The sequence below is a fragment of the Furipterus horrens genome, unplaced genomic scaffold (assembly GCF_987537825.1).
Source record: "Furipterus horrens unplaced genomic scaffold, mFurHor1.1.pri manual_scaffold_3, whole genome shotgun sequence".
Lineage (NCBI taxonomy): Eukaryota > Metazoa > Chordata > Mammalia > Chiroptera > Furipteridae > Furipterus > Furipterus horrens.
Window position 1 is genome coordinate 88,855,936 of NW_028327173.1, and position 13,419 is coordinate 88,869,354.

Sequence of the window (13,419 nt, forward strand, 5' to 3'; positions counted from 1 at the left end):
CTGCTTTCTGAGCTGACAAGCTTCCTCTTCTTTTCCTGAATTTCTATAGGTAGATGCAATAATTTTCTGCTTTCGATTCCCAGAATATATTTTTCTTTCTTTTTTTTTAAAGCCTGTTATCATCAATCACTTGGTATTATCTTAATATAGGTGGTTTTTTTTCCGTGGATTTGTAAGCCCCTTGAGGGACAGACTGTGTTTTAATCATCTTGTTACCATGCCCGGGGCAATGTGCAAAGCTTCCTCAGTATATATGTCAGTTTTTACTTTCAACAAATATAATACCTGAAAAATTGAGCTTTGAGTTGGTTATTCATTTAAAAATAGGTTATTCCATTTATCATAGCATTAACCATAGAAATTTTTTCAATGATTTATCAGACAGTTTCATTCTCAAACATGCCAGTTTCAGGACTGTGTGTATATACTGTTGAAGATGGTAATATGGGATTTTATAACATTAGGTCTTCAGATGAGCAGTTTTGTTTCAAATTGGAATAAAAGTGCATGTTCTCATAGCCCATTTATACTGCTTATAACAAAGGGTAAACAAAAGAATGTTAATGAATTCCTTTAAGTATAAAAAATGTAAGCCCCTTGAAACCTATGTAACTAACCAATGTCACCCCAATTCAATAAAAATAAACAAGTAAATAAAAAACATAAGTCCCCCCAAATAAACCCCATTTTTCTAGTATTTAATAGTGAAGACAAACATATAATAAATATATTAATATGTAGTTTGTTTTAAAATAATGTAGTCTATATCGTTATGTGTGTGACATTTAATTTAAAAATATAGTTTTTAAAATGTTATTTTTTTCCCAAGTGATCTTTTTATTCTCTGTTGTAATATTCCTCTAAGTCAATGCCTTCAGGAAGAAACAAACAAGCAAACTAAACCATAGGAAATCACAGTGGTGCTCTATGTAGGAGAAAACTAAGGCAACGATAAGTAAAATTTCTGTGTGTAATCTCTTAAAAATCAATATTAAAATAATTTAAGCTAAGAAAAACATTTCATTTAAAACAAAATGACTAAAATATGAAAGATTAAAAGCTATGCCAATAAGTCAAAAGTTTAAAGAAATAATGTTCTAGGCTGTAGTCAAGTATATAAGACACACAATTCATTCTTTAGAAGAAGGATATGGTACCCGCATTGGCCTCTCTCTAGATCATCTCCTAATATGTCTGGAGATGTACTAGGGTTTGCCCCAACATCGGGGAGTGAGCTAAAGTCCCCAATACCACTGATTAAACAAATTTCTTTCATTGCTCATGGAGAGTGACCCATGGATCAAGTCAGGCATAGATTTACAAGTATTATAGTTCTTTCTGTTTGTTCATTTTTCTTGGTATTGCCCCTTCCCACTGAGTAGGCACTCCATATATATTTGTTAAGCTAGCATATTGATTTTTGCTTTGTTTATTGCTTAACAAAACATAGTTTAGATCGAAGGAGGCTTCTCATCACCCAAGTTCCATTGGCCACAAAAAGGAAATTAATTTGCTTCTCCCTGTCCAAGTCCAGTTCCTGGCAAAATGGAGCAGCTCATTGCTAAGCTACTTTTTTGTTTTTTAGAGAAATACCGTAGCTGGAAACTTGGCAGTTCACTCTTTCAAAGTGACAGCTTTAAAAAAAGTCTACCTAACACAATTTAGCCTAATTCTAAACACATCAGAAAATGGACTTAAAAAAAAAAACTCTCCTCATGAGCCAGCTGCCTCCTCGTCCTCCTACCATTTCCCTAATATGTAAAAAGTGGATTATATTCTCCTTTCGTTATACAAATATTCTTCAGAGAATGATTATATTTGTCACAGATGGAATCTTGAAATAAGTTAAATGTTTAGGTTCCTATCCTAGGAATTCCCAAGTGAATTAAATTCTCAATGCAATTTTAAAAATATTATTACCAAACTATAGAAATATATACTGTCCATGAGGAAGTAGCTCTGTTTATTGCAAAAACAACAGAATAAAGCTTCTTTTCTCGTATTTCTTTTAGATAGCCATAATTTTAAAGTATCATTAACTAGAATGATTAAAAACATTTTCTAAACTGCATATTGTTTTTCAACTGTTGCTATTAAAAGTGTTCTACACTTAAAACATATAAGACCTACTCAGCTGCTTAGAGGAAGCTAGAATAAGAGAAATGAGCCTAACAAACATCCTCTCTGGGGACTAAAGTACCTTAGTCAATTTCTTTCTATCCCAAAGTATCTCAACAGCCTTCAAATGCATCTCCTTCTCTCCATTTTCTCCTCACCATAAGATTTCCCTTTATAAAACATGATTCTGATTATGTAATTCTGCTATGTAGAATCCTTTCCAAGCAGGAGGAAAAGTAAAGTCTTCAGTATGATCCCTGCCTTCTTGTCGCAGGCTCATCTCCCTCTCTTGTCCTCACTACTTGACATACACTGTTACCTCTGCTAAAAATGCTATTCCATGTACTCGTCTGCCTGGAACACTTTTGTTAATCTTCCTCACCCTCTTTCCCACTCCTCTGGCACCATTAGTCATTCCTTTAACTTGCTTCATCTATTAGGTGGAGAGTTGCTTGAGGACAGGGGCTGACTTATTCATTTTTGTGTCCCCAGAGACAGTGTGGCATAGTTCCTGACACATGGGTATTAATCACTAAGTGTTTTTCCTCAAACCAAATGAAAAATAAACTGATTCTATGCAATATCATTTCTTGATCATACCTTGAATGCCTTTCTTGTTCTTTCAATGACTTTGAATCCAGAGGGGTTTACTCTGCACAAAGAGCAGATTAATTTTTTCTAAATTTTTTATTATTGATTATGCTGTTACAGTTGTCCCAATTTCCTTCCCCCCCTACTCCCTCTCTCCAGTTGTCTCCCCCCTTAGTCCATGCCCATTGGTCCTGTATATAGTTCTTTTCAACATCTTCCTGTCCACTCCACTCCCTCCCACTCTGCTTCCCAATTCCTGCACCATCTCCCTGCTGACCTCCCCCCAATATGCTCCCCTTACCTATAATTCTTTTTCCCTTCTCATTGACTACTTAGTTTGCCCTTGCCTCAGTTTCCTAGCTTCTGCTGTTGGTTGTTGTAATACAGTTTTCACTTTAATGTTCATTGTCCAGATCCTCCTTCTTCTAAACAAGTCCCTTTAACCTCTCAACTAACAGTGGTTTGGACCTAACAAACTCCTTCAGTCTTACTTTGTCCTGGAAACACTTTCTCTGCCCTTCTATCCTGAATGACAGCTTCACTGGATAGAGTAATCGTGGTTGTAGGTTTTTGATTTTCATTACTTTGAATATTTCTTGCCAGTCCCTTCTTGCCTGTAAAGTCTCCTTTGAGATATCCGCTGATAGTCTAATTGGGACCCCTTTGTACATGATTCTTTTCTTCTCTCTTGCTGCTTTTAAGATTCTCTCTTTGTCTTTAATTTTTGACATTTTGATGATAATGTGTCTTCGTGTGGTCCTCCCTTGGTCCAGCCTATCCGGAACTCTCTGTGATTCTTGGACCAGTAAATTCACCTCCTTCCCCAAGTTAGGGAAGTTCTGCTTCATTATTTGTTCACATAATTTTTCAGTTTCTAATTCTTCTTCTTCACCCTCTGGCAATCCAATAACCCAAATGTTTGTTCTCTTATAGCTGTCCCAGAGGCTTCTGAGCCTCTCGTCATATTCCTCACTCTTCGTTTCCTCTTTCTGCACTGGTGGACTGCTTGTTCCCTCCCTATGTTCCAATTTGTTGATTTGATCCATGGCTTTCTCTTCCTCACCACCTGTCTTGTATGTATTTTTGTTCATTTCAGCAGAGCTAGCCTTCATTCCTTCCCTGTCTTGATTCAGCTCCGCTGTTAGGTCTGTAAGCTGTCTTATGACTATGGCTCTAAACTGAGCTTCCAAAAGATTCGCTATTTGTTCCTCGGTCAAGGCTTTTATTTGTTTTTTCGTCAGCTGCGTGATTGGTATTTCAATCATTAATTCTGCCATTCTGACCGTTTTGTTTATCTTTCCTTCTTGGGCGGGGCGCTGTCACACCTGCTACACTGTATTGGGCGGAGCCCAGTGTGCTCATCACAACCTGGAGACCTTTCTCACACTGTGGCGCTTTGCGAGGGGTGGGGGTCCAAGATGGATTCCTGCTGTTACTCTCCGCTGGTGAACAGGGCCGCCTCCCAACGGAGCCCGCCCTCTCCGCTGTTGGAATCCTGAGCCAAAGGATTCGGTCTGCAGCCGGGGTGGCCCCCAGGTGCCTCTCTCCTCTCCCCAAACACAGGCGTCTGCTCACCAGGTTCCGCTGTTCGCTGCTGCGGCTGCCGCCTCCAGCATAGTTCGATCTCTCTCAGCCACGGGCTCGCACTTCCTACCCATCCGACAAGCACCACTTGTTTATGACTTCATACGTTGGACTTCCATGTAGCTTTATTTTCAGGAACTTCTTATTATTTTTAGTTTTGCACTAGCGGTAATCCTTCTTAGTTGTAAAGGGAGACAGAGCGTCTCAGTCTATGCCTCCATCTTGGCCTGAAGTCCCTCACAAAGGGCAGATTAATAATTAACTAGTTAATTAGTTGATTTAGGTCTGACATGGAGTAGTGGAAGGGAGGAAATGCTCAGAAAGACACAAGACCTATTGACCTAATAAATACCAGATTCTGCCTGCATTTTATTTTTAAAAATAGATCCAAACTTGCTTTCCAGTTTGAATTCAGTGCATTAGACCTGTCAAATAAGAGTTACATTGACTGCTGCAAATGATCACCTATTCTTAATAATGCAGAGCCAAGTCAGCCTGAGAATATCAGGTTGTGTTCCAGAACATTATATCTCCGCTAAAATAATCTTTGAGACACGAAGGCTATAAAGAAATTTTCAGAAACACCAACTGTGTGTGCAGAACAGTCTATTAGAAATAGTTGCAAATTCAAACGATCTGAAGAGATTTTCACATACTTTTCTTGGTTGTAAGTGAGTTCAAAGGTGGGTATTAAGGATCCTTGAAAACACATGAGGACATCAAATCCCACTGCTGACTGGTTGGTCCCTTCTCCAGGGTTCCATTGTCACTGCAAAAGTTTCAGTTCTTCTTAAATATTGTGCTGCTGTATGGGAGCAACCTTCCTTAAGTTTATACATTTTGAGCTATAGACTAAAATAATTCTTAGCCAAAAAATTATGAAAGCCGTGAATTACATATATTATATACATTGACTGTCATAAGATTATTTAAAATGAGAAATCTGCCTTTTCCCTACCTTTTCTCCTCTTGCTTTTCTGATTTTCTCAATTTTACAAGAACAGCTTGCTTAAGGGATACTTTAGAAAAATAGTTCATTGAAATAAATGAGAATAGAGAGTTTGATATAGCGCTTTCTGTTCCTGGAGCCGAAGTCATGGTCAGACCAAGGGATAAGGGAGATGTAAGTCCTCTTGGAGGCCACTAGTGGCCACTGGGTAAATTGCAAGAAGGTGGCATTTAAACTCATGACTGCCTTAGCAGGGATGATTTGGGGAGAAATAGATATATCTAGTGCCAGAAAACCCCTTTAGCATAATTAAACAGAAATTTGAAATGCAAAAGAAAACTAGGAGACAGACCTACTTGATCAGATGGTTTATATGCTGGGTTTTTTTTTTTTGTTTTTTTTTTTCCTGTCTATTCTTCTGGGACTTACTACTACACTTCATGGGTTCAGAGACCTTACCCTCATGATGCAGCACTTAGCTCATCTGTGTGAGAAATATTAAATGAATGCATATTTATAAAATCTAGAGCTGTTATTAATAACAGGATCCTAATGACTCTAGGACTGGTGAACCATTTAATTCTAAAGAGACCATTTATTCTACAAACAATCATTTGATCCTCACACACTCCTATGCCAGGCCCTGTAATAAGTATCCAAGAATGTCACTTGGGTTGTGGACATATGACTGCCAAGCAAATAATGACAGAGTTTCCAAAGTAATTCAAATTCAGTTCAAAATAATTCCCACCCCAGCCTCCAAAAATAAACAAAAAGCAATAAAACCGGGTTATTTTTCAATTGACCACCCTGCTCAACTCCTCTGGCAGTTTTGACTTCTTATTGATAACATTTTGTTCAGATTTCAGATATACAGGGGCTGCAGGTTGTACATATTTCCCTTAGAAACTGGAGTGGGCTCCTGACCATTTAGTGGTATGACAATTAATATTCTCAATCAATGAGCATTTATTGGTTATGTGCTGTGAGTCAGGGACTCTCACAAGCACTAGTGATTTGATCCTCATGACAACTGTGAGGGAAGGTATTGCTTCCATTTGCTTGTGGGAAAACTGAGGAACAGGAACCCAGGTGTTCTGAGTCCTGGGCCAGGAGGCCTTTTGCCACACCTCATTGTCTTTGTGCAGGTTCACATTCTCCTCAGTGATGGATCCTGAGCCTCTCTCTCTGTTCTTCCTGCCCACTTCTTCCATCAGTTATTCCCTGGGGCCCAGTCTCCTCTGCCAGAGGGAATTTTGCTAGAAAGTTGAGTACCTCAAAGTAACGGGCTTGATAATTTGAGGTCTCAACATTTGCCAACTTATTTGCATTCTTAAAAAAAAATGTCCTGCACTGGGTAGTGAAGAAGTTGAACATCAGTTTCTTACTTCATCCTCAGTTTCCTAACCTATAACATGGGGACTTACGTGAGTTGATTAGCAAGTCCTTTTAAACTCACTTCTGTGGCTCCAATGGTGGAGTTTTAGAGAGTGCAGCACTTGCTGGGAGAGAGAGCTCAGAACTACAGGTTTACAAGTTTGTCTTGCATCTTCTACTCAACTGAAGATGCCCTTTGTTCTGTGAGCCCCCTCCTTCAAATTTGGACGGACCTGATGGATAGTACTGAATATCTCTCTGTTTTCACAATTGGATATCAAATCATCTAGACGTGAGGGTAGCACAGTCAAAGCCATCCACAGCATCCAGGCGGTGTTCTGACCTGCTGCCCCTTGGGGATCGCACTGTCCTTACCTTTGCTTTCAACCACAGGTCTCTTGCTGATGAGGCAGGTTAACCACAGGGTGATCTTGGGCCCTACTCCAGCAAGAGGATGATTACCCACCGGTGAAACCTAGCACAGAGCACCCTCAGGAGCAAAAGTGGGTCTTGGTACATGTGTGCTGCTGACAAAATGTGCTCCCTGCTAGATGCCATTCAGGGACATGAGTCTGCAGGTCCCTGCCTGGCCCAAGAGAATGGTGTCCATGTCACCAAGCACCACTGGCACCTGGGTCCTGTCACAGCTGACAAGGCTGAGTAGAGGTCAGCTGCTGGCTGCTGCTCCCAGTGCAGATCCCTTGAGATTGGCAGAGGCAAGAACAGAGAAAGCAGCTTGCCTCACTGGCCCTTCAGGCTGCTTTGGAGAGAAAAGGAGGGCTTCCATCTCCATTACTGTCAGAGTCTGGCACCTCTTGTCTGCTCTGAAATTCATAGCAATAGATAGAGAATAGAGGAGGGAGGAGAGAGAAGGAAGGTGGGGCAAGCCAGACAATCAAAACAGCCACAATATTTGGGAAGTGGAAACTTCCAGCTAAAGAACATTCTTAAAAACATAACAGTAGGGCTGGAAGAGGCCTCAGTAAGCCAGGGCCCGTGTTTCATGGAAGTGACTTCCCTGAGATTACTAAGATATTAAGTGGCAGAACTGGGACAAGAATCAAGTCTTTGGTACTTTTGCCACCCAAAAGAGAGTTTTGGAGTCCTTTCTTTAAAACCAGAGATTGGTGGGGGGGCCCCCTTCTGGGGGAGCTTGGTGGAGACAGAGGGTATTGACCTAGCACTGTGAGGAGGAGGAGCCAGGCTTGCTGTGCCTGGGCCAGAGGTGCTTGTACCTTGTAGGCTGACGCCTCGGGGCACCAGGCCCTGCAGCTCCACAGTGGGGGGCTCATTCTCTTCGGCATTGGAGTTGTTGGGGGGGACAGCTCTTCTGCCTCCAAAGGTGGTCCTGGGGGTCTCTGACATTGTCAGCTTTACAAGCTCCTTGGGGGATAAAAAGGAGACACAGAAAAGGAATATGAAGCCAGTTACATTTGACACAAGGGTTCAAAAATAAAGAAGTAGACATAACTGTGTGTGATAGCACCTGAGCAACACAGTTTGAGTTTCATATCAATAAAAAGTAAGAAGTGGCAGTGAGGATTAGTCTAATGATGGAGTAGAGTTCTCCAAGAGTCTTGGGGGGATTTGTCAAACAAATGGAAAGCAGAAGAAAGGAGACTGATTAGAAGAAATGAAAAATGTAAAAGATTTTGGGGAGCAAGGTTTTTTTTAATCATTACCCCTAAAGCAATATTTTCATAAGAAGTGTTTACTGTGGTGTGCATGTACACATGCTCATTTAAAATGAACTTATGAGGCCTAAGTCCCTTTGAAGGATAAACTCAGACAACCATGTCCAGATACATGGTATCTTCCCACGCATTTGTGTTTGCAATTTCGTTCAACCCATATTGATTGAGGGCCTACTGGACCAGGTTGTGGTCTGGGCACTTGAGATATATCAGAGAATAAGACAGAAGGATTCTTGCCTTGGAGAGCTTCTGGTCTAGTGGGGGTTAGGGTCCAGCCCAACAAAATTCAGAAGTAAACTCAGTAGGGTGTGAGAAAGTGGTAACTGCTTAGGAGCCAGGATCACACGGAACAGAATAAGGGTGATGGAGAGTTTGGGTCAGTGAGAGGCAGACACATTGCAAATTAAATAGGGCTGTAAATAGCCTGTTCTCTAAACGTACTTGGTCAGTGGGGCTGACATTGCCCTCACTCCAAGCCTTCATCCCCCTCCTTTGGAATCTGTGCAGTCAAAGAGCCAGTGTGAACACTACACACCTTACTGTCAGGGCCCAGTAATTACTTGTTGACCAACTGACCAAATGAAGGGAGACTTTGTTTCTGGCCCCAGTGAGGTGTCTACTTATTCACCTGGATTACTCAATCATGACTCCTGGTTATTTGGTTGTTTTCAAAAACAGGCACACCCTCAAAAAATGAGGAGCTACCATTACAGAGGCAACTAGAGGAGACTGTTCCAGAAACATTTTGAGCAAAGACAACACAGCTGGAGAGCTACTTCTTCATGTATTTGGTCTTGGAAGGAGACAGCACTGTTCAGAAATGTACCGTCTGAACAGGTATTCATAAATATCTACAGACACATTTACAGATAGTCTCTATTGAACTAGGAAAGCAGGGAGGGAGGAGAGAGAAAAGGGTTAAGGATGGAGGGAAGGCAGGAAATGGCAGGCCTCTGGTGGAGACTAGCAAGGGTAGGCTGTGGGGTCATGGTGGGAGGGGAGGGTTTGGGGGAGAAGAGCACAGAACCATGCAACTGTGCAGAGTTGGGAGCTTGTGCAGGTGGACAGAAGCACCCCCTTCCCCCAGGTCTAAGAGAATGACATGGACAAGAAATTGACAGACCCGCTAAGGCAGGGGACAGAGCCGAGGCTCTCATTGTAGATCTGCTCTCTTTTGGGAAGAGTGCCCAAGAGGTCATAAGGCCTTCCTGAGTGTCTCCTGAATGCTCAGGGCTCTTGTGGGTTTCTTCAGGCTCCCTGTGGCTTTGGGACAAGGGATCCAAAGAAGCCTAGAGACAGGCCACCTGAGCAGGGCAGAAGATAATGGCCTCTAAACTACTCCCAAATAATCCTAAAAGAGTCACAACAAGCTCAGAAAAAAAAAAAAATTAGCCATCTTGGAATCAGACACCACTACCTAACTGGGGGCATAAAGAGGAGTCATGAAGCTGGAAATCTGCTAAGGGCTGAGAACTGGAAGAGAAGTTTCCAAAGCTCAAGTTCAGCTCCTTCATGGCAATTCACCCAACCAGGTGTTCTTATCTGGCCCCACTTGGCCCTCTCTCCAACCTTTTGTGTCCTTTCTCCATAGTCTGTTCCCTTGAGTAAGACCCCCAAGTCTCCCATTCCAATATGGTGGCCTTCTTAGCAAGCAGTGCCTTCAAGAAGGCTTCATGGGTTGCCTGGGAGAAGTCAGCTCAGAAGAGGAGCTGAGTAGGTGTGGATTTAGGGGCCAAGAATGAGGAAATTGAACAAGTGGGGCTGCCTCAGACCCCTAGCCCCTGGCACTCCCAGCAGCCACCTGAGGGACCCACTTTCAGGGGGGTGAGCACCGTGGACCCTGGGCAGCCGCTGAGTGCAGGGCTGCAGCTATGCTGGCAGAAGGGACAGCTGCTTACCTGTGGTCCCCTCCTGAGGTGTCCTAGCACAGGCTGGCTCTGTGTGTCTTCAGGGTACTTCCTCAAAAGGACACAGGAAAAAATGACAAGAAAGTTGGCTCTTAAATAACTTCCTAACAGCTCCCTCCCTTCTTGTCCGTCCCACAGGGTTTTCTCCTCCCCTTTCTTGACAGCTGGAGCAAGTGAGCCACTTCTGGACTTTTTATTTACTTCTGCCATCCTGCTCTGTTATTCTGGCAGGAACACCTCCCACTCCTCCCACCCTTGGCCCTCTTACTCCCATTTCCCAACCCAGCTTCTCCCCACCAGTCCCACCTCCAGTTGTGTCTCCCCCTTCTCACTCGGTGGCTAGGAGAACTAGCTAATAACCCTGCAGTGCCAGGCAGATCCCACCCCTTTCCCTTAGGTGAGGAGGGCTGGAAGGGTCTAGATTTTTGCCATCCAGGGTGGTGAGGCTTGGCAGAAAGAAGGGTCTGCACTTCTGCAGACAGGTCACAGACAGCTATGACCACGCATACAGCAAGAGCAATGTGTCTTTCTTGTATAAATACAGCTGAGGGACATGGTCTGTATTCTTGACCACTCATGAGAGCCATAGCCACCGCCTACCTAACCACAGACTTCCTGTAGGAGAGGGTACCCAGCTGGAAAAAAAATGAGTAAATACTTTTAAGAGCACCACAGAAATTAGAAAACAGAACTTTTTTTTTGGAAAGCCACTTTGGTTTATCTTCAGATAACTGGAAAAAAAAGAAAAGAATTTTTCTTCTAAAATTTTCCATTTGTTTTCTGAGTCTGTATCTCCAAATACTTCTATTTTCAGTCATAGCCATTTCTAACCTTCTTTTACTATTTCCATATTTCTAACCCTGCCACTTAGTCTAATTATTCAGAGACAGAGAAAAAAAGAAAGATGCCATTGGTTAGGCAACCTCTCAATTTTCTGCTGCTACATCTGTGAACTGACCTGCAACCTTACAAATCTTTTTCCTCTTTCTTCCTGTTACTAACGTGGGAAGGATTCATACACCCCTGGTCCATGGCCAAGTGTATGCCCCTTTGCCTGTGCTCCATGTACCCTTGTTCTTCAGGCCTTGCTGTGCTGTTTATCCATTCTCCCTCCTGAATCTGCAGATCTTGCCCTCTACCTGCTGCTTCCCATCAGCGTGCACACAACTTAAAGTCAAGTCTCTTTAATAGTTTTGAAATCCTTCTTCATCCCACATCCACACAGCTATTGCTCCTTTTTCTCTTCCTCTTCATTGCATATTTCTTCAACCTGGCTCCTGCCTCCTTCATTCTACTGAAACTGTAGTTGAAGGTCACCAATGGCCTGTGCTAAATCCAAAGGATGAGATTCAATTCTCATTTACTTAACCTCTGGAAGCACTGAACTCTGTTGCCCACTCTAGCCATGAAGGCTGTTTTCCCTGGTCTCTAAGACATTCCATTCTCTGAAGTATCCTCAGTGCTGCACAGGCTCCCTTGATAATCTCAGCATCCTCATGTCTTCAATTTCCATCTCTATCCTGACACTTACTAAATCTAAGTCTTTAGCCATGATTTTTTTACAGGATGCCAAACTCCCCCATCTAACTGCCCACCAGCCATCTTTACTTGGCATGTCCCAATGATAACTCACATTCATCATATCTGAAATGAGATTTATAATTTTCCCTGAAAACCTGGCTCATCTCAGAAGTTCCGTAACTAAATGAATGCTGTCATCCTGCAGCCAGTTGCCCGGCCAAACATGTAGCATGGTTGTTGACACTTCCTTTTCGCCCACTCAACCCCCAAATCCAAACCTTCAACAGATATTTTCTACTCTACCTCTTAATTATCTCTTGAATGTACTTATTTACCCCTTCCAACCCATTCTCCACAGTGCAGTCAGAATGAGCTTTATGGAACTCAAACCTGAAATCAAATACTTTGAACAAAGCCTTTCTGTTGCTATTTCTTTTTTGCTTTTACTACAAATTCCAAGCATCAACTGACAAGGTACTATACAGTCTGCCTCTTCCCTCTCCTCTCACCAAGAGATTATTTCTTATTTACCCTCAAATTTCAACCTCAGATTCCCTGCAGGGAGCTTGCCTTGTCATGGTGCCTCTTACACTGTCTGGGCATTTTCTGTTTCCTTGGACGTACCCTCATTAGACACAAGAGTAGAGAGTCCAACCAGAGTTCCGCAGTGAGAGGCTACTGACCATTCAATTACTCAAAGCCCATCCTTGCCATACCCTTTGCTGAGTGGTACAGAAAGGCCCAGAGAAAGAGTCACCACAGGTCGGTAGTTCTGGCAAACATCAAGCCTGAGTGTGCTGCATGGCTGCCTACTCCTGCCCATGTGAGGTGTGGGAAGAGTGGGCAGCCCTGCACCCTCCAGATTAGGTTGCACAGCCTCTAGGTGCCACTGGCTGTGTTGAGCATTTCAGGACAGGCTTGTCACCCCCACAACCACCATCACAATATCACTCTGGTCTGAGATTCACTGATTATTGTGTGCGCATACACACATTCTGGTTAACTTCCTAACTCCTCCAAACTACCAACCCAAGTGCATTGAAAGGAAACTTGTGCCTAGCAAATAGCATCAATAAGAGAGTGTCTGAGCATGCCAAGTCCTCTCATATGGTTGAAAACCATCCATATTACAGAGCCTTTCCTTCCAGTCCTGTGACTTAGAAATCAGAACAAAGTTTTCCAGCCATCTGAGGAACCATGAGTTGTGTCAGAAAATGTGACTTTCGCAGAAACAGCTGTGTGTGTAGGCTCTGAGATCTACAGCATCATTTATCTCTGAACATCTGTTGAACGGCACAAAGGTGGCACACTGTAGGAAGGCAGCAGGTGGGGTTCTGCCAGAAAAATAAAAACCACTTTAGGTATTTTTTGAAAGAGGGAATTTCATGCAAGGGATTGATTACACAGGTGATAGAGGAGACAGAAGCCAAACAAGGCAAGTTGAGTCAACTCAGTCATTAGCACCAGCAGGGAGAATTGTTATCATCACAGCACAGGGCTAGGGTTATGTGGCAAGGACTGGGACCGCCTAAGATTCAGTCACTGTCTGAGGTCAAAAGGGAGGGAAGAATGATTCTAGCTTCTCTCTCACTCTCCCTCCATTGTCTCCCCTTTGCTGGACTCAGTTAAAGTCAGTTGACAAAGGAGTCATGGAAACACAGCCTGTGAAGTTGGCACC

The 13,419-nt window shown here is 42.8% G+C and overlaps 1 protein-coding gene across 1 annotated transcript in view; it reads right to left on the reverse strand.

The window, feature by feature from the left end:
• F13A1 (coagulation factor XIII A chain) overlaps positions 1–10,270 on the reverse strand; it is a 206,373-nt gene extending 196,103 nt beyond the window's left edge. The window contains exons 1-2 of the mRNA XM_090269844.1: positions 10,212–10,270; positions 7,855–8,002 (exon numbers count right to left, since the gene is read on the reverse strand). Coding sequence (XP_090125970.1) covers positions 7,855–7,984 — 130 coding nt within the window. The 5' untranslated portion in view covers positions 7,985–8,002; positions 10,212–10,270. The remainder of the gene's footprint in view (positions 1–7,854; positions 8,003–10,211) is intronic.
• Between the last annotated feature and the right edge of the window lie 3,149 nt (positions 10,271–13,419).